Source organism: Oryzias melastigma, linkage group LG14, assembly GCF_002922805.2.
Source record: "Oryzias melastigma strain HK-1 linkage group LG14, ASM292280v2, whole genome shotgun sequence".
Lineage (NCBI taxonomy): Eukaryota > Metazoa > Chordata > Actinopteri > Beloniformes > Adrianichthyidae > Oryzias > Oryzias melastigma.
In genome coordinates, this window is record NC_050525.1 from 20,453,136 (window position 1) to 20,474,512 (window position 21,377).

At 36.6% G+C, this 21,377-nt stretch overlaps 1 protein-coding gene across 1 annotated transcript; it reads left to right on the plus strand.

Annotated features, from left to right (window-relative positions):
• The first annotated feature begins 16 nt into the window (after positions 1–16).
• Positions 17–20,596, plus strand: lars1 (leucyl-tRNA synthetase 1). Its single transcript, XM_036215329.1, has 32 exons — positions 17–159; positions 433–554; positions 828–915; positions 1,318–1,398; positions 1,667–1,804; positions 1,950–2,111; positions 2,739–2,851; positions 3,053–3,116; positions 3,358–3,446; positions 3,559–3,784; positions 3,953–4,040; positions 4,545–4,621; positions 4,771–4,824; positions 4,918–5,058; positions 5,866–5,943; positions 6,055–6,140; positions 6,285–6,350; positions 6,429–6,511; positions 7,711–7,849; positions 8,025–8,237; positions 10,230–10,287; positions 10,459–10,522; positions 10,812–10,995; positions 12,037–12,127; positions 13,549–13,689; positions 14,244–14,384; positions 15,748–15,858; positions 16,011–16,121; positions 17,069–17,173; positions 17,919–18,014; positions 18,188–18,320; positions 19,857–20,596. Exons 1-32 carry the CDS (start codon positions 154–156, stop codon positions 20,060–20,062), a joined length of 3,555 nt encoding a protein of 1,184 aa, XP_036071222.1. The 5' UTR covers positions 17–153; the 3' UTR covers positions 20,063–20,596.
• Positions 20,597–21,377: the final 781 nt, after the last annotated feature.

Consider the following 21,377-nt stretch of genomic DNA (forward strand, 5'->3'; position numbering starts at 1 on the left):
TACATTTCCCAAGAAACCCCGCGAAAAGCTGATTGTGGGTGTCATCATTCAGACACCGGTGGCGTGGTTTTTCTCTTGTCAGATTTGCAAAGTACTTCTGTCTTTTGTTTTCTGTTTTCTTGCAGTGGAGTAAAGTAAAGCGGATACATTATAATGACGGTAAGTTTAAATTAATACATTTTCTGAAAGTCCTTATGGTAGGTTATTTTAGAAGAAACCAACTTATGTGGCTGTTAGCTAAGTTAGCTAACACGAGCTGTCGAACCAGCTGCAGGAATGGAAATATAACCGGCAATATAACACAATTCACCTCCCTCCGCTTTTTGTTGAAATAATTCACATTTAATTCATTAGCTTTTATGACAGTGCCGCGTTTGGCTAATGTACCCTTACAAAATGTGCTTCACATTTTTGTTACATTCATGTGTTCAGGAGCGAAAAGGAACAGCAAAGTTGGACTACCTCAGAAAGATTGAATTAGAAATCCAGGAGAAATGGGAGAAGGAGAAAACATTTGAGAGGGATCCACCAACAACAGTTGGAGAAACTTCCAAGTGAGTACATGCCTTTTGTTGTCAACCAGAATTGTTTTTTTTCCTTTTGTTAATCTTTAAATTTGCTTAATCTAATTTATCTTACTCTAGACTTAATGAATGAAATTGAATAAAAATGTGATCAACTTGATGTGAAAGCATATTATTTCAAATGAAATCTCTCTTTTAATACTATTTTCATCAGTTTGAACATTGTTTTTTGGCACAGTAATCAGATTAAAAAAATGAATATATTATATTTCTTTAATTTTTTTCTTCTTTATTTATCTTTAGCAAAAACAAGTACTTCGTCACCTTTCCCTACCCTTACATGAATGGCCGTTTACATCTTGGTCATACATTTAGCTTGTCCAAGTGTGAGGTGAGTTATTTTTTTTAACTAAACATCAATAAATACTATTGTTTTATGTGTTTTACACAGACAAGCAAAACTTAAAAAGTCGATTGAAACAGTGTCCTGACGACTGAAAGATGCACATTCATTGACCAGTTATTCTTTTGAGTAGAAAGATCATAAATATTTCTAAAGTGACATTTATACTATTGATGATCCTAAGTATTTATGTTTATAGCCATATTTGAGAACATATGTAAATACTTTGACACAAAAAAAAGAACATTCTAGTGTCGACTGACAGGATGAACAGAGCGTGTCTTCTTGAGGAAACTGATCCCAATCTATATTGACTTCACTGATCTTTTAATAGTTGGATATTTATATCCAGATCTCACTTGTTTAGCTCACTTTTCTTTGTTTCTGTAGTTTGCTGTTGGTTATCAGACTCTCAAGGGGAAGAAATGCCTTTTCCCATTTGGACTGCACTGTACAGGAATGCCAATCAAGGTCAGTTTGTTTTTGTGCTTTATAAATAATATTTTTTCTTTCCCCCCCCCATATGTTGAATTAAAAATCCATATAAACTTGGATGAAACAGTTCCTATTGATATTTATAGTAACAATTGTATTCAGGATGGTCCCAAATATGCAAAAAAAAAAAAAAGTTAAAGCCACACAAATAATGTTATAATGGCTTTTATAATTTCTGAAACACATTTTCTTCATCTTTTCAATGCAGAAAACCAAATCTTTAACTCTACATTTTTTTAACCAGGCTTGTGCAGACAAACTGAAAAGAGAGATGGAGCTGTACGGGAACCCTCCACAGTTTCCAGATGATGACGAAGAGGAGAAAGAAAAGCCTAAAGCATCTGATGAAATCATCATCAAAGACAAAGCAAAGGGCAAGAAGGTTCGAATCTGAGATTTATTTTGTGAACTCATTATTTTCTAACTGGAGATTTTTTTTTTTTTTTAACAGTACCAAAATTTTGGTTTAAATTGGATTTAAAAACAACTTTCTTACAATGTTTATATCCTCTTTATTTTTTTGTCAGAGTAAAGCAGTGGCCAAAGCCGGATCCTCCAGCTTCCAGTGGGACATCATGAGGTCTTTGGGCCTTAATGACAAGGAAATCGTTCGGTTTGCCAATGCGGAACATTGGCTGGAGTACTTCCCTCCTTTGGCAATTCAAGACCTTAAAAAAATGGGAGTCAAGGTAACTAGTTTTGTGACAGTCATCATTTTCAGTAAGCTTACAATAGAAGTTATCAACTTTATATGCTGAAAAACATTAGAAAATGCTGTTAAAAAATATTGTTAAAAATATTGTTGTGGCCACAGAAGCCCTTATGGGAGGACGATGGGTTCCTACGTACATTGGCAAAAATACTACCACTTTATTAAAAAGTTTTTTATTTGAACAACAGAAGTTATGAGGATTTCAGTTTAAAAAAAAACGACTTTTTATTTCTTACTGACTCCAAAAACTAAGAGCTACAACCTGAGGCTGCAGGTGAGCACAGGTTGTGAGGAAGGAGTCATGAACCAACGAATCCCATCCAATCTCATGATAGCAATATATAAATGTCCTATTTCACAATATAAACTTGTACAGAAACTATAGTCTTTAACCTATTAACAGTGACTCTGAGAGCTCAGCACAAGAATTCCAATATGCTTCAATGTACGTTGTTGCATACATGGCAAATAAAAAACCTTGAACCTATAAGGTGGTCTTAACATTATAAATTGGACTGAATCTGGCTCCAACAAGCGTCACTATGTCCATTTATCCGAATTTACTGGAGCTTTGTTTTAATGTTTGTCATTTTGTCACTTAAAGGTGGACTGGAGGCGTTCCTTCATCACCACAGATGTGAACCCCTTCTATGACTCTTTTGTTAGGTGGCAGTTTGTCACACTAAAGGAGAGAAAAAAAATCAAGTTTGGCAAAAGGTGAGCTTTTAACGTAATTACTCAAACTTTTTAAAAAAATTCTGTGCATTTGAGTCTGGCAGCTGGATTATTTTTACTTATTTTTACTGGGAAAATTGAGAATATTTTTGTATTATAAAAGAACCGTTCAGCTGACGTAAATTTTGAATGTGTGTGTGTTTTTTTTAATTGAATGTGTTTTATTTCTGTAATCTTTTGCAGGTATACCATCTACTCTCCCAAGGATGGACAACCATGCATGGACCATGACAGGCAGACTGGAGAGGTAGACCTCCAACTCTAAACAAATTGTACTTTAGAAAAACAGTATTTACATGAGTAAACCTCCAACATGCCACTGCAAAAAACAAAAGCAATTCCTATTTAATGTAAATTGATTAAGTGAATAACAGCTTAAATTTTTATGAACCCTTTTTCCTTCATGTTGATTTCTGTTGTGTTTTTTTCTCACTCGTAGTGAAAAGATTTAAAGTTTTATATTTATGACTTTTGTTTCTTCCTTACAGGGTGTCGGACCTCAAGAATACACACTCATCAAGATGAAGATAGTTGAACCGTACACGGCAAAATTCAAATCTAAAGTATTTTACAGCAGGTAACAAGTCCAAAAATGTTGCATTGTATTGTTACCATAAAAAAAGACTTATTTATATCTAAAGACATTGAGTTTACATCTGCTCCTACTTAGCGCTTTGTTCTTCTCACAGCGGCATGAAGGGGAAAAACCTCTTTCTGGTGGCCGCCACTCTGAGACCAGAAACCATGTTTGGTCAGACGAACTGCTGGGTGAGGCCCGACATGAAGTACGTGGCGTTCGAAACGGCCAGCGGAGACGTCTTCATCTCCACCAGCAGGTCTGCCAGGAACATGTCCTTTCAGGGCTTCACCAAGGAGAACGGAGTGGTGCCGGTGATCATGGAAATCCTGGGGCAGGTGCTTAAAAAAAAATTATTTGATATGCTTTTACATTTTAAAGTAGTTTTTACAGTTTTAGCTTTTCTTATCTCTTTAAAGCAGAGATAGCAGTAAAACATTGTTCCAGATGAAATAAAGAAGGTTGTGAAAATGAAATGAGGCTATTCTTTGTCTTTTATTTTGTAGGATCTCCTCGGTTGTGCCCTGAGCGCTCCTCTGACTTCCTACAAGATAATCTACGCTCTTCCCATGCTCACCATCAAGGAGGACAAAGGTACACACAGAATTTCAGATTAGACCTTTTTCCTTTGTTTTTGTGATTAATTTAGAGTTTTTGTCTTGTTTTTGTTTGGCATCTGTAACACATTTACATTTAAAGGATGTTGAGAGTTGAAGGGTTTTACGCAACAATTGCCAGAGTAAAAAGTATTGATTAGCCAAAAACACATTTTCCGTCTCCAAACTTTGTTTATTTTTCAGGCTTTAAAGGAGTTATTTCCCAGGATTTATTTGTTTTGTTGATGAATATCCGCAAAACCATGTAATAGGAATTTCTAAATCATTAAGCTGAACTTGTTTTTTGAGAATTTTAATCAGAATGAATCTCCAATGCTCAGTGTGTCACCACATCTAATGGTTATGAAGTGCAGTAATTACCAGTAAAGCACATAATAGGTCTTTGTGCGCCTCTGCCCACAGCTGCTCTGTTTGCAGTCACAGGGAGGTTTTTAGAGGCTAGTTTTCTGCAGTTCATGGGGCTCATATTTACTTTACTCAGGTACGGGAGTGGTTACCAGCGTGCCGTCTGACGCTCCTGATGATATCGCTGCTCTCAGGGACATCAAGAAGAAACAGGTGACATCTTTTTTTATACATTTGAAGCACTTTATGTTTTATAAACTAACTTTTCTGTTTTCTCCAAAATCCCTCTTTAAGACTTGAAGGATTATTCAGCATTTTTTTATTTATCAGTAACACCAGAACTTCTTTTGCATTTCTAAAAGGCTTTAAGGGAAAAGTATGGAATTGAGGACAAGATGGTGTTGCCCTTTGAGCCGGTAAGCACATCTTATTAAAAAAAAAACGTTTCATTTAAGTTCACAGATTTATTAGAATTTGCTGAGTGTCTGCTTTTTATGTATGCACGTCAGATCCCGATCATTGAGATTCCAGGCTACGGGAACCTGTCTGCTCCTCTGGTTTGTGATGAGCTGAAGATCCAGAGTCAGAATGACAAAGAAAAGCTGGTTGAAGCCAAAGAGAAGGTTTACCTGAAGGGCTTTTATGAGGGGGTGAGTGCAGACCGCTTCAAAGGTCCCGCTTCTTTGTAAACCCACTGTGGAATCCGCTTGTGGGTTGGAGGCTAATATCGGCACAAACATTCAACTACTTGCCATGTCTTTCCCTTAGGTCATTAAATCCAGAAAACTCATGACCAGGTTGAATTTATACTCTTATACCTCCTACTTCTTGGCTGTAGGATTAAAATATCTGTAGCTGATTTACTTTTTATTTTGAGAAACTAGTTTTCCCCAGAATAATCCATCGAATCAGGCTCTTTTTTTTGGGTTTATATGTCACAAGATTGTGACTGTTTCCTGCACAACTTCCAGAATAGCATTTACTGGGGCTCCTTATTTTCTGTCAGTTGCATTAGCTCATTCTCAGGACACTTGACATTTGAACGTACTCAGAATGTGCAAAAAATATCTCTCAGAATAGTAACATAGCTGTTACAACCGTCTTAACGATCTTCAAACTTGTCTCGTCTGTTCTCGGTGAAATTAGTGCGATCAAAAACATGAGAAATGTGAGAAAATGATCAGTGGAGAGAAGTTGAGACTGACTGCAGACGAGAAGGAGAACTTGACAGTCCCAGCATGCAAAACTAGTGCGGCGTGCATGTGAAGCGTGAGGACATTCTCCTTTTATTAGGTGGTCTTGCAACGTTCATACAATGAAAGATTAGTAGAATTCCTGGAGAAAATATCATTTTTGTTTCTTGAAAAAAGTCTTTTAACCTTTATTGTATATGTAATTGAAGTACAGAAAGTATCAAGAAGTAAAAGAAACGAGCTGTGAATAAATATCTGTTTCAGATTATGCTGGTTGATGGTTACAAAGGCCAGAAAGTCCAGGATGTGAAGAAGCCCATCCAGAAGATGATGGTTGAGAAGGTAAACTTCAGCTTTGAAATATTTCAATGCTGTTCTCATTTTAGTCTTTTTATGCATCATTTCAGTAACTGTCTACAATGAAAGCTTAAAAGTGAATGATTTCTGTCAAAGGGTGAGGCCATGATCTACATGGAGCCAGAAAAACAGGTCATGTCTCGTTCTGCTGATGAATGCGTGGTGGCTCTCTGTGACCAGTGGTGAGCAGCTCAACAACCTGTCTTTGAGGGTTTCTCATTCAACAGTTACTGAAGTAGCAGTGATGACTTGTTGGTACTGTGTGGATTTTGTTGTGAAAAATTGCTTAAAGGTATTATGCTGTGCGTTCTGTTTGTATCTGACAGGTATTTGGACTACGGAGATGCTGAGTGGAAGCAGCAAGCCACTGAGGCTCTCAAGTCTTTGGAGACGTAAGATATGAGTTGAAACTTTGTTCCCTTATTTCATTTTATTTATTATTTTTACCGCACAATCTTGCAAAATTCCAGATTTTGTGAGGAGACGAGGAGAAACTTTGAGGCCACGTTAGCGTGGCTGCAGGAACACGCGTGTTCTCGGACCTACGGTCTCGGTAAGTCTTCTTTTTGCTGGTGAAGCTGATTCTTTCACACAAACTTTGTTTCTTTCCCGCCTCAACAATTCTGGGTTGTTGTAGTATGTGGAATACATTCACTGGTCTATAGGTGGAGACAGAGGACTGACCATGAAGTTACTTAGCAACAGCCTGGCTGTGTTTAAATAAGAACAGATACAGAATGAAGGCCAGTTGGAATACAGTACAGCCCAGTGCTGGACGAGCCAAACTTGTAGTAGAGTCTTACTGTTTAAATCTGTTCACATGTTTGTAGAATTTAAAGGAGTTTCCCTCAGAAACTTCAGACTTATGTGCCTGGTTCATGTTTTTTTTTTTTTTTTTTTTTTTGTAGAAACTCTTTGTATATTTATTTTAACGTTATTTACTTGATTAAGGCAATTAAGTATTTAAATAGATGCCAAATGTCATAAAGAGACCATTGATTTTCTGTGGTTTTGTTTGATAACTGCAGCTTGTTTAGCTTTTTCTGACTCTTGGCCAACATTTTTTTTAATCTAAACAAGTGAAGTATTTTCCTGAGCTGCTATGAAGGAATGCATAAAGATCCACTTTGATCATCTATTGATCTATTGTGAAAGCTTTCCCAGTGGTCTTTTTATTATGATTATGCAGTTGTTGGACAAAATTAAAAATAAAATTGTTGTTTTTTAATTTGCAGTTTCCGCAGAGAGACAGTAGTTTGTTAGAAATTCGCCTCTGAATTAATGGGTCAGAGCAACTCCGCCCCCTTTCCCCCTTTCTTTGGTGGAGAGGAGCATAGAACTTGTGTATTCTTTGGCTCAAATACCACCTTTTTAAAGCTGAATTTTTTTTAATTCACAACAATTTGAAAAAGAGGAACACTCAGAAATGCCATTTTAAGCTTACTTTTCTTAAAAAAGACCTCCACCATGAGAAACATTTCACAAGAACATGTTAAAAACACAACTTCTTTTAAGGCCTTAAACCAGACTTTGGTTTCACACATATAGACATGAATTACAGTGAATAACCTTTAAAGCTTGTTAGTTCTCCTCGTTATTTAACATGTTCACACAAATGGCTAAACGAGATTTTAGAAGAATGACTATTGACATGTTTTACCGATGTGGCAGATGTTAAATGATTTGCTGCATGTGTGTCTTTGCCTGAATGTGTGTGCGTGTCTCTGGTTGCCTGTCCTTTGGTTACCATAGGAACACGACTGCCTTGGGACGAACAGTGGCTGATTGAGTCTCTATCGGACTCCACAATCTACATGGCTTACTACACAGTAGCCCACCTCCTTCAGGGGGGAGTGCTCAACGGACGGGGAGAGTCGCCACTGGGCATCAAGTATGAATACGCTTACACTCGATGCAAACCAGTACATGAAGATCTTCTTGAAGTTTTTCTTTTTTTTCTAAATTAGCAGTTATGTGACTTAACATACATTTGGTCATCATATTTGTTTTTTTCTAATTGTGATCATTCCCATAACGACTTGTTTTTCCTCTCTTTCTTTACGCAGGCCAGAGCAGATGACCAGAGAAGTTTGGGACTTCATCTTCTTTAAGACGGCTCCCTTCCCAAAGACGGACATTCCTAAAGAGCACTTGCAGAAGCTGAGGAGGGAGTTTGAGTACTGGTACCCTGTGGATGTTCGTGTGTCCGGCAAAGATTTGGTGCCCAACCACCTGTCCTACTTCCTGTACAACCATGTGGCTGTGTGGCCCAAAGACAAGTGAGTTACACAAATCAAGAGTCTTTATTTATGCAGAACTTTTCATACTTGGTAACACACTAAAAAAATACATTAATTAAAAAAATATACCTCAACACCCCCACTCACATCTCTCACTCCTTAAACCCATTTATCATTAAAAATGAGAAATATGCAAATGATTAATATTTGTATAATATCATTTAACAAACACTTATGCTTTCTGTGGCCTCAGGTTCTCTGGCAGACTGTTTCATAAACGAGGTTGCTGAAAGAGGCTGATTCTCTTTAGGGTTTTTGTTTTTACAATGGGAACAATTGGCAAACCAGTGCTGGAGGATCTTTGGGACCCCGAGGGTACCCACTTTACAAAAATGAGAAGGTTCAAGACCCTTAAGACATTTAAAAACTGTATAAAATACCTTAAAATCAATCCTAAAACAGATATCTATTCACTAGTTTAATTTCTGATGTCTTTGATTTTTTACAAAAAAAAACAATAAAATTATGTAAAACAAGATGTATAGAAATGCTGACAACATTTGAGTGTTTTTGCGGTTACTTTTAGTTTTCACTGAAGCTGTCAAATTGTTGTGTTAATTACGACTGATTAATATGATTAATTACAGACATTTTAGCGCATTTTTTTTAAATTTTTTTTTAAATTGCGTTAATCTGATTTCCATATCAGGTGGTTGCTTCTTCCAGAAAGTCTATTCATGTCTAAAAATGCACACCTGGAAGAGTATTATCCGGCTCATACCACGGTCATTTACGTAATAAAAGAATATTAAATCAATTATTACAACTTCAGTCCTGTTATATTTTTAAGTTTAAATTGTGTTTTACAAAAAACTGACTACCAGTGTTTAAAACCGTCGCGTTGTCATGGTTAACAGCTCCTGCGATTTCCTCTTCTGCTTCATCTCAGTCTTCAAAATAGTCAAATTCACCAAACAGGTTAAAGGAAACTATAAAATCACTCAGATATTTACTACTGTCTTGATAATGTGATGAACTGTGTAATAAAGGATGTCAATATATGAATTATGATATTAATAAGAAGTTTGTGGTCAATAATTTCTGGATTACTTAGAAAAGTGTTCTTACTTTTTATGTTTTTAAATAGAGCACCCTGGACATGATGTATGTTTTTTAAATAGTTCAAGATTGGAAAAAAAAATCCCCTTTGGTGATGTAAAAGTAAAGTTGGAAGTGGTTGTTATAAAACGACCTTAATAAAGTTATATTTTGATCTTTTACTGCAGCACAATGTCACAAATTTGAATGAAAATTTCTCAAAATTAGGCTTTTCACAGCAATTACTAGGTTAAAATTATTTGCGATTGAAATCGATTAATTAATTAATCGCACAAAAATTAACCGCATGTCAGGAGTAGTTTTTCCACCTTTTTTTCTTCTGTTCTTGTATAATAAACACAGAAATACCATTGAGAGACACAATAATGTCTTCCTGGACGATTTCTCTGACACACCCTACACACAAGTCGTCATTTGACTGTAGACCTTTTATTTTTTGATTTAGGGAAAAGGGTCACTGCAAATCAATCCAGAGCTGTCCTTTGAAAACCTTATTTTCGGTGGTGAAGGAGATCTATCCTGGTGAGAATTGTAGGACTGTAATCCTGGAGGAACATGAGATTCCTGAAAGGTTTCAGAATGAGGCGATTCATCCAAGGCCTTTGATCTCATCAGGTCACAACATGGAGATTTAAGACGGATGTGTTTGACGGCTCTCTCTACCACTGACATCCAAATGTTACATTTGCAGTGAAAGAACACTTATCAATTTTTCTAACAGCAGCTGAAGCACAAGGTCAGAGCTGAGAGCCCAGAATGATGTCTGAGTGACCCAAAACCTGCTGTTTCTGAATCAATGTTTCGTCGTATGTCACCAATATTGAACATCAAACTGTTAAACAAGACCTTTTTTTAGCCAAATGCTCTGATTATTGTAATGTTTTGATGTTGTAACATTTTTGTTGTTTGTAGGGGGAAGTGGCCTCAAGCAGTTCGAGCTAATGGACATCTGCTCCTCAACTCTGAGAAGGTATGGAATGGATGTCAAATCAATGTTGAAGGGTGTCATGAAATCAAATGTGCAGCATTCAGAGTTTACCTTTTTTTTTAGTTTTAATATGAATTATCTAAAAAGATTTTTTTTCTCTCCTGCAAATGGCATTCGCCTTGTAACATCTGTCTCTTTTCTTTTTCCCTCCAGATGTCCAAATCAACCGGAAACTTCCTCACTCTCAGCCAAGCCATTGATAAGTTTTCAGCAGATGGTAAAATCACCTTCTTTCCGATTCATTGTTTTTGTTTACTTTCTACTTTTGCTTAAATGTTTTTTTATTTTAGAATAATTCCATATATTTCTTTCCATTCTAGATATTAACATAATTTATATAGTGTCATTAATTTATCTTGCTTCTATTAAACTGTCAAGAAAACATTGCATTCAAATTTTGTATTCTGTCTCTGAAGCAAATCTGCTTTTGACACGTAGATAAATAAAAGTACAAATAAAAATTCCAACAATCAGGAGTTTCATGGTGCGTCTGATGTTTATCTCAGGTATGCGCTTGGCTCTGGCTGACGCTGGAGACACAGTGGAGGATGCCAACTTTGTAGAGACCATGGCTGATGCCGGCATCCTACGCCTCTACACCTGGGTGGAGTGGGTAAAGGAGATGATTGCCAACCAGAACAACCTTAGAACCGGACCTGCAGATACCTTCAACGATCGAGTCTTTGCCAGGTATACAAAATGAAAAAATTGAGAAATCTGAGTAATTTGATTGATCAATTATTTTTGCATCTTTTTATTTTTCATGATAGTAAATAGAGGAGGGAGCTGTTGAGTTAAATGTCTTTGGTAATGATCCTTATGTGACTAATTCTACAGAAGCACTGATTTCTGATGAAATAAGTAAAACATGTATTGAAGGATGACTGCAGTTTAGGGTTGCCACGATTAGTCGACTAGTCGACTATTAAAACAGTCGACAACTAATTTAATAGTCGATTGGTCTTTACTTTAAACTATATGGAGTCGGAGTGTAGTAAAGTTGAAAGTTATATTGGTATTCCGCTAGCTTTTTGGACTATTTCGATGTTTATCAAGATTTTTTAGGCTATTTTGGAGTATAGCTAATATTTTAGCTGCGTGCTAGCTATTTTGACTAATTTAGGAATTTTTTCAGTCTTTTAGGTTAAATTGGAGTGCAGCTAATATTTCAGCTCCATACTAGCTATTTTGGCTAATTTAGGCTTTTTTTGTCTTTTAGGCTAATTTGGAGTTTAGCTAATTTTTCAGCTCCATACTAGCTATTTTGGGAAATTTAGGAATTTCTTTTTTGTTTTGTAAGCTACTTTTAAATGTAGCTAATGTTTTAGCTGCAAGCTAGCTGTTTTGGCTAACTTAGGCTTTTTTCAGTTTTCTAGGCTAATTTAGCATTTAACTAATATTTTAGCCGTTCTTTCAGCTTCACTGATTTTAGCAATCAATTTCAGCTATAAACTATGAGCACTAGCATCTTTAGCAACCAAATTCAGCTTACAGCATTTACACTGGCATTATCGCAGGTAATGCTATATATCTATTATTTAGTTAGTTTAAAGCTAATGACGGTTAAGATGTGTGTTTTACATCCAGTTTGCGAATGAATCGATTAGTCGACTAATCTGAAAAAATAATCAGTGATTAGTCGAGTATTGAAATAATCGTTTGTGGCAGCCCTACTGCAGTTTCTTAAGCTTCAGCTTTCTCCTTTTTTGATGTTTTTTCTTTCTTCTTTAGTGAAATGAACGCAGGCATCATAAAGACGGAGCAGCATTATGAAAGAATGATGTACAAGGAGGCTCTGAAGAGCAGCTTCTTCGAGTTTCAGGTATGAACAAGAGCTAGCTCAGACTCTAAATGTGTTTTTAAATCAGGGTACCAGGAAGTTTTAAAAAAAAACTTTAAAATATTTAAAATTCTGTAAATGTAATCCTAAATTTTGTTCTAAAAGTAAGTAAGGCTGACCCAAAAGAACAACAGAATAAAGTTATGGGCGCCCAACGTCTGCGATATTCAAATTAATAATAGTAACTGACAGTTTTAGAATTATACGTTTATTTGTATTCAAACTGAGCAGGTGATAAAATATAATTTCCTTAGTTTCACAGTTACTTAAATTCTGTGAAAGTTTTCCTTTCAGACCTTTAAGACCTTTAAGTGAACATTTCTGATCTATGTTTTTAACGTTTTAACACAGAACAATAAATAATTTAAATTACGGAAAGGTAAATAACTCAAAGAAGGCAGGAGTCTCATGCTGACACACTGTGGGATTAGATGGCTCTTTACTGGAGTGTTTTTCAAGTTTTTTTGCATTTCTTTTTAAAAAATTATTTACAATAGAGTCTCTCATTTAAAAATATTTAATCTGTAAATTTGTATACAGCAAAAAGATCAGGTTGAAAAATGGTGCTGATTCTGACTTATACATTTTGGAATATATGTTCACTGCATGAGATTTTGGGCATCTATAACCACGTGTTAGCTCTTTTGAATAAAAAAAACAAACATTTTAGTATTATGTTTGGAGAAAAGTAAAGTGCTTTGTTTTTTGTTCTCTTGTGAGAATTGCAGCTCATCTGTTAAAGGGATGTCAAGGAAATGTGAAACTCAGAAATAGGATATTTTTCAAAACTCAAATACGTTAAATACGTCATCACTGCTTTTTATCTAGAAATAATACTTAGAATGGGACATACTATGATTTCTGTGGAATAATTTTAAAAATTTAGGGATGTTTTTTTTTAGGCATGGTGTCATGTGGTACAAATTATTTTGTCAGTAACGTAACAAATTACTGCTTAAATGTTGGTCATTAAATTACAATTACTAGACTAAAGAAACCCTCATTACTTGATTACTCATTACACACATCTTAGTTAAATGAAGCAAAACAGATAAACCTACTAATTTATTAAAAGACAGTTACTGACACATGCGCACTAATGCAGCGAAATTCTGGAGATTCTTCAACGTAAGATGAAGAGACCGGAAATTTTGACGTAGATGAATTTGTAGGGAATTTGTTAAAAAAAAAAAAACCTTATGGCTTAGAGATGAGCTACCCTAGAACCAACTCTCTTGCTTGTGCTAGCTTTATTCCCTTGAGAATTTGTATGCAAGTTGAAATAAAGTAAGGTAACAAATAGTGAATTATTTTTTAAATTGGGGAATGGGTAAAGTAATTCCATCCAGTAACTAAAGTAATCGATTACTCTTTAAAAGTAACTCACACAACACTGTTTTTAGGCTGCCAAAGACAAGTACCGTGAGCTGGCCATTGAAGGCATGCACCGAGACCTGGTTTTCCAGTTCATAGAAAGACAAACTCTGCTGCTGGCCCCCATCTGTCCTCACCTCTGCGAATACACATGGGGGCTCCTGGGCAAGGTGAGTGTTGATCATGCTTACAGCCACACTGTTTTATGTGCTGGGATGAATCCCTCTCGTGTCTTGGGATGGATTCTTTACCTCCAGATTCATGAGGGGCCCGCAGCAGTGCCGGTCCCGCTGCTGCGTAACCCGTGTAAAACGGTTAATAACACTTTCCCCCGAGTCTGCTGGGAGCCGGTCTTCAAACCGAGCTGTTGTCTCTGCAGCGTGAAGCAAATGCACACGCTGTTGCACACTTCCAGCAATGACAGCCCAGAATATTTTTACACTCAAATTTATGAATATAAAAGAGTGCTGCTGTGCTGGTGATGGGGCTCCTCAGTTGTCGCTTAGCAACAACAAAGCCCGGCAATCTTTTTTCAAAGCATTGCTGTGTTTTGTAAAATTGTCATAATTGCCAAATGGCAAAGACACTCCTCACTTTTTCTTCTTTTTTTTTTTATTATAAAAGTAATGCGACCTCTTGCTGTGTGGTGAGCATGACTGTAAGGCTTTGCCCTTATACCTGTTTTCTGTCTTACGCCTCCCTCCTTGTCCTTTCCTCATGACAGACGAGTTCCCTGATGACGGCGTCATGGCCTGCAGCAGGTCCAGTCGATGAGATTCTGATCCGCTCCTCCCAGTATCTAATGGAAACTGCGCATGACCTCCGTCTGCGGTTGAAAGCGTACATGCAACCTCCCAAAAACAAGGTAAAGTAACAGCTCTGTGATGCTGCACGGTTAACCTAACAATCTAACATTTTTACGAACAAAAAAAATAAATAAATAAATAAGACGTTGGAATTGATCGTTCCCTTTTAAGACTTTGTGTATTTTTCTCTTCCTTTGTGGCCCAAACCTGTAAACTGTCATCGTAGATCTATTGATGTTAAACCCTCTATTCTGTGAGATTCACATAAAGACTGGAGGGATAGTTGTGTTCACAGCAGGAATCCGCTCCATTGTTTGCTGACAGTTTGTGCAGTTCAATACATGACTGAAGGCAGCAGAGAGAGGAAGGCAAAACGCATTATTGACAAGCTCATAGTCGGGTGATATGTTAGGCTTTCAGCACGCAGGTATGGATTTTTACGTGTTTTTCGCTGCTCTTTTGCTGTGAAGAAACCACATACAAGTCCCATCCTAGCATTTATATTTTTCCATGATATTTCTTTTTTTTTCCTTCTGCAAGAGTAAATAAAAAAAAACTTTTTTGAGCTTGAAGCTTGAAGTCTCACTCCAATCATCTTTTGATTTATTTTAAAATCTGTTCTTTTTAAATTATGATTTTGCTGTTTTTGAACAAACTCAAACAGATGTTTCTGCAGTTTCTGTTGGTGTGGATTAAGCCTGCCGTGACTTCTCATGATCTCTCTGTTTACACTCTCTTCCGTTAGCTTAAATCCCAGCCTAACATTACTGCCGCAACAATAATGGCGAACAAAATTAAAGCTCTCAAGCCTTATACTCTTAAAGTCCAATTCCGATGAAAATCATGTGTTTTTTTTAAGTTTTCAACATGTATATGTGTAATTTGTTCTTATAAAACAGGACACATGTAATAAGAAATCATTTATTTCTTGCATTTCCGAGTATTTCTCCTTTTAAATCGCTGTCAGGGGCGGAGCTGCTCAGCTCAGCTCCAAAAGCCACGCCCCCTCAGAGGAGATTTTTGAAACAAAGGCTTCAGATCAACATGAAAAATGGCTTTTGGAGACATTTAGGTTGTGGGATTTTGGTTAAAAAGTTCATAATTATATTTAAAACACTACTGGAAACTTTTTTTTTTTTTTATAAAAAATAATTGTCGTATGAGGACTTTAAGCCTGATGTCAGCACAGACGAGAAACATAAATACGTACCTGGAAATATGTCCTCCATCTTGAGAAAAATGCTGGAAGAACATGTAAAAAACTCCAAAAACACAATTTTTTATTGGAGTGGATCTTTAATTTTGAGATTTTGACCTTTCTTGCACAGAAACAACTTGAATAAACAGCTTTCTTTTGTTGTTATAAAAGAGCAATTTAAATCTAAAACGCTTCATATTTTCTCAATCGTGTTTCCCCAACAGAAAGGTGACACAAAGCCCCCGGTCAAGCCCTCCCACTGCACCATCTACGTGGCCAAGAGTTATCCTCCCTGGCAGCACAGCGCCTTATCCCTGCTTGGCAAGCACTACAGGGTGGGAGGCGATTCTACAATCTGACACACACACACACAATGTAGTTTGCTAATTGAAACGCAAACCAATAAAAACAGGTTGAATGCTGGTAGTTTTCAGTGATTTTCACTGGAGTATCTTCTCCTGTTTCTCCCTTTTCCTGGTCTTCTCAGAGCAATAATGGAGTCCTTCCAGACAACAAAGTGATAGCAGGCGAGTTGGGAGCCCTGCCTGAGCTGAAGAAGTACATGAAGAGAGTCATGCCTTTTGTAGCCATGATCAAGGTAAACCATTGCACAGTTTAAGCTGCCGCCAGTTCTACCCTTATGTTATGTGTTTGTGTCTGAAGACCAACATGCACAAAAATTAGCTGATTTCTGCATGAAACTCCAGCTTATATTTTTCAGATTTTTGACTTAATACATTAACATATTTTTTTAGAGACGCTTCTTTCTCGCACAGTTTAGGGGTCTGAAAGACAACTTTAGCTTTGTCTTTAAAATACATTTTTTTGTGTGCTCTTAGGTGCAGATTTAGGTTTTCTTTCTGTTTGTTTTGACACCTTTGGCTGCATTTCACACTTGCAGTTATGGTGTTATATGAGACACTGCATCCCCTTTAAAAAAAAAAAAAAAAGTCAGTTCAGGATGAAATTGTATGATTGTTTAAACATTTTTTTTAACTCTATGTATAAAGATAGATTTTTTTTATCACATAAAACATATTGATCGCCTCAATGCAAAACCTCCTATCTCCTATATTTATATTTTTAGCTTTTACTAGGGCTGTGAATATTGACACGTTAACGGGCGTGTAACTGTAACACGGTTAATTGTAACAATTAATAGAACATATTTAATGCGTTAATATTTATTAACAACAGGCGTCCTGCCGTGCAGCTGTGAGACCAGCTGATACCAAATGAGCAAATTTAAAATACAGAAAATTCAAATATAGACAAAATCTGAGTTTTGAAACATTTTTCTTGTTTTTTATCTGTCTTTGTTGGCAGTCTTTTAAATTGATGTTACATCTCTTAGATACTGAATTATTTAGACATTTTTTAATTGACGGGATTAATCCCAGCAGACGATTTAGAGTAATTGAGTTTAAAACAAACCGCTTTTTCTTAATTCTGTCTTAATGTTTCGGTTAATCTGCTCATTTCAAATGAATGACATTATTTCGTCTCAGTCCGTTATCTTTGATCGTGCTGTTGTTCATTCATTAGGAGAACTTGGAGAAGAATGGAGCCAGAGTCTTGGATCTGGAGCTGGAGTTTGATGAGAGAACCGTTCTCATGGACAACCTGGTCTACCTAACAAACTCTCTGGAGGTTTGTAGTTAACCCGCGCTCCACAGATGGAACTCACAGCAGCTGTTCAGAGCTTGAACAGTGTTTATTTCATTCCTAATGTAACACATAAACCCTGCTTTACATTTATACATACATGTAAAACTCTGACATGATTCTGCTTCAGGGCTTCATCCCAGTCTGAGCTGAACTGTCATTTAGGAAATCCCTTAATACTTTTGTCTGCACAAAAGCTCAGACTTGTCAGAGAATAAAACCCAAAGTCCAGAAAATACTTTTGGGAAACGCGCTCAGAAGGCTTGACAGAAAGCACATCAAAGGGAAAGCCTGGATCTAATTCCTCGGTTTTTGATAAATCTTAAGAAAAGACGAGTTTAGAGCAGAAAAAGATCTCATGAAAGTGAAGTGATGCTGTTCTGTCAAATCCTCATCAAAGGACATCGCTTTAGTTTCTTTAAAATAAAATATTGAAGTGATCCTTTTAGTCCATAACAGTGATTTGAGTAACTGTTAGTTTTTTTTCTTTAATAAATCACGAAAAGCTGCTGAAGTATGTCTCGTCTTCAGATAGAATCCTTTGAGCCGGATTGCTCCCTCTAGTATGTTCTAGTTCTACATTCACAGGCAGGTGCAGAGATTCAGATCAATCCTTCAGGCCGGTTAATACCACCTGGACGGGCCGGTGTGCATACCAAACACACCTCTCACTCCTGGATTATGCAGCTAACAGAGTACTAATATGTTTCCCATAATTCCTCCATGACAGCTGGAGCAGATCGATGTCTTATTTGCAACCGAGGCTGATGACAAAGTGAAGGAAGACTGTTGCCCCGGGAAACCGTTTAGTGTTTTCAGATCAGAGGTAAATCTTTCTGGATCTGTGTTTGATGTACTTTTAGACTGTGTGTGTGTGTTCTGTTTTTTCTAGTCTTTAAATATTTTATTTTTATATGTTCTGACCTTATTTAACAGTGATCCTCGTTAGCGGTGAGCAAAAGATGAAATCTATTTAATGTTCAATTTTCTTGGTTATAGCCCGGAGTGTGCGTGTCCCTGGTAAACCCTCAACCGTCCAACGGCCTGTTCTCAACAAAGGTCGACATCCGACAGGGAGATAGCAAAGACAATGTCATCCGGAGACTAGCCAAAGTCAACAGACTCATTAAAGGTTAGTAAAAGACTGGAAAAAAAGCAGCTCAGTGGATCAAAGGGTTTGTTTTTTTTATAAATGATCTAAGCTGAAATCTTTGTGGCTCATATTTTCGGTGCCAAACGTTGCATCACGCATCTCCGAGGTTCAGCCTTGTAAGATGTACACATTGTTCATTTGCCCATTTTATCTCGTCCCACTTTGCTCTTCCTCGCCATCTGTCAACCCAAAAAGTTGGAGAATTTAGAGCTATAATGAGAATATGCAGAAAGAGAGAAGACATGATTGTTTAACATCAAAGGAATTCTTTTTTGCTCTGTTTTGCAAAACAATTGAGTGTAAATAAAAAAAGATTACATCTAAAAATACGCATCAATTTTTGGGTTTACTTGTTTTTATTTACCATTAGATATATTTTAGTGTGCTTGGAAAAAAAGTAATTATGATGAAATTTAAGTGTTGTGATGGTTACAGAAACCCAGCCAATCTGCTTTTCAAAAGAAAACTAAACATTTCAAAGACCTATTCCAATGAAAACTGTTTTTAGTCTTTTTAAAATGTTCTAGTGACATTTTTCTCATGATGGAGGACATTTATAAAGAAATTTGAGCTTAAAATTGTACTTTTGAGTATTTTTTATTCAAATGAATCAACACCAGACAAAAAAATGCAGTCAGAAAAAGACTGTAGCAGTAACGTAGGTGCTACATTCAGTGGGCCAGAAGCTTTCTGCTCTGCTCCATTCTTATGGATCCACTTGAAGACATCTGAGTTTTCCTTGTCTGAGCTGACATCTGGATTAAAAATGTCTGGATAGCTCCAATATTGCTCCCTACTTTTGTTGCAGCTCTAATTTGGGGTTGTGAGTGGCTGTAAAATAGCTGAAAACAGTGTAAACAAAGGGATGATGGGAAATGAGGGCAGGCTTACTGTGCTCCAATAGTCCCGCCTTCAACATAGACCCAAATTTCCGATGCCACTCTGCTGAAGCTGTTCTAGAAAACCTCACAGATTTGATGATTTTGGCTAAAAACAGTACAATTAAAATTGAAAGACCACAGGGAATTATTTTAAAATGGATCAAAAGATGATTAGAATGAGACTTAATTATGGGAATGAACCTCAGAGGGGGTAGGTGGGACAGTTTGTAAAGAATATTTGTGAAACATGAGAAGTAGGCTAGAAGCTTCTAATGAAGTTCTTTAGAAGGCCATGACAGGAAAACACGAGTCTTTTAGTTTTAAAAACTGTTTTTTTTGCATCCATGCTTGGATATTTTTGGGACCAACTTTCAAAATAAAAGAGCTTATCTCTACTGGGAGCTGATTACGTTGAAAAAATATAATTCGATTATAAAAAAAATGTTTATAAACTTGCTAAAATGCAACAAATTTTCTGTTTTTTTCCATCCTTTCTGTTCTCTTCATCTAGTTTGTCCCAATTTTTCTTATTTGCTCATACTTGATTTTTTTCACTGTCCCATTTTTTTTTCTTTCCAAAATACACTTTTCCTTCACTAATGCCTTGTGTATTCCTCTATTCCCCTCTCCACAGATTTGTCCCGGGTGAAGCTCATGAGGTACGAGGACCCTGTTTTGGGGCCTCGCCGCGTGCCCGTCCTGGGACAGGAAGAAAAAGACAAACTGCCCATCTCTGAAAAGTCCGTCTTCCACATAAACCTGGAGGAGAAAAGTGTAACTCTAGCCGACAACGGTCTGACCGCAGACATCGGGGACACTCTAGTTTATCTGATCCATTAGGGAAGCATTTGCTTCATGCAGGCACACAGGAGCACGCTGCAGCAATCATTCTGTAAGCATTATTCATGTCATGTTAAAACTGAAATTAGGTCATAAAGTAAATGTCTTTTTTTAATTTGTTTTGGAAGTTACATATTTCTGACACTAAAAAGCTGAATATTTAGTGTTATTGAAGTTTGAAACAACATACTTGTGGATTTATGATGTTTTCCCGCCCGACATGATGCACAATGAATAAAGAAAACTGCTCAATCAAGTTTTAAGGTATTTTTGTCTTAAGAGGAGAAATTCAGCAAATGTTTAGCATTTGTTACTCATGTTATGTTTTTGCATTGACAGCGTGCTCCTGCACCATCCTGACGTGTTTCATATAGATGGTAATGTGTCTGTTGTATTCTTTTATACATCAAAGATGTGGCGTATTGTTCCCTTATGGCTCGTCAGCCTGTCAGCCAGCAAGCGTTCCTATTTTCTAGCTGTCAATCACAGTTGTCTGGCTTTTGTAAAAGAATAAAATGTTTAAGAAAAAATTCAGAGGTTATTTTTTTTTCTTTTATTCCCTTTAGCAAAGTTAAATAAGACACGTGTTGATGGTATCAAAAATGCCTTGGAGGTTAACTTTTTTTGCTGTTTTGAAGCTGCTCATGTCGTCGGTGAAAATGCTCCTCTTGATGCATTTTAGTCAAAAAAATATGTAACGTTTCGGTCATTATCGAGAATAGCTTCACAAAATCTCACTGACTTTTCTATCTGCTCGTCCTTTGATTTTTTTCACTTTTTATGTTTTGCGTAATTTGTATACTTTCTTAAAGATTCACTGCAAACTATTTTATACTTGCAAAATATTTAAAAGCTTGTTTTTAGGCATGCAAACTATTTTACCAGTTTTTGATTTGTTTAAACTTATCTTTCTTTAAAACATGCCTAGGATAGCACAAGGGTTACGATTAGTGTTTTATTTTTTATTTTTAAAGGATTGATTAACTCCTTTAACCTATCCTAATCCCATGGAAGATTTGATCCCCCCCAAACAAGTCCCAACTGCTATTTCGATAAATCAATTCAGCTGCTTTTTCGGTCAATAAAGGAGGTTATCATGAACGTGCGCTCACAGAGATGTCTTCCTCCTCGGTTATTGGCTGCGATGTCATGTTCTCGAGTCAGCTGTGTGTCGCTGCTCATCTCGTAGCGGCTCCATCTGTCAGCCGAAACAAAATCCGTCTTCACAAGATAAGCTGGAAGAAGCCGCGCATTTAACTTTGCGTCTTTTTGTGTACTGTTTGACAACGCTAACAAAAAATCACAGATAAAGACA

Coding starts and splice junctions, on each gene's coding strand:
- lars1 (XM_036215329.1), top strand. Junction 3,447..3,558: donor TCTAAAGTATTTTACAGCAG/GTAACAAGTCCA, acceptor TTCTTCTCACAG/CGGCATGAAGGGGAAAAACC. Junction 10,523..10,811: donor TGATAAGTTTTCAGCAGATG/GTAAAATCACCT, acceptor TGTTTATCTCAG/GTATGCGCTTGGCTCTGGCT.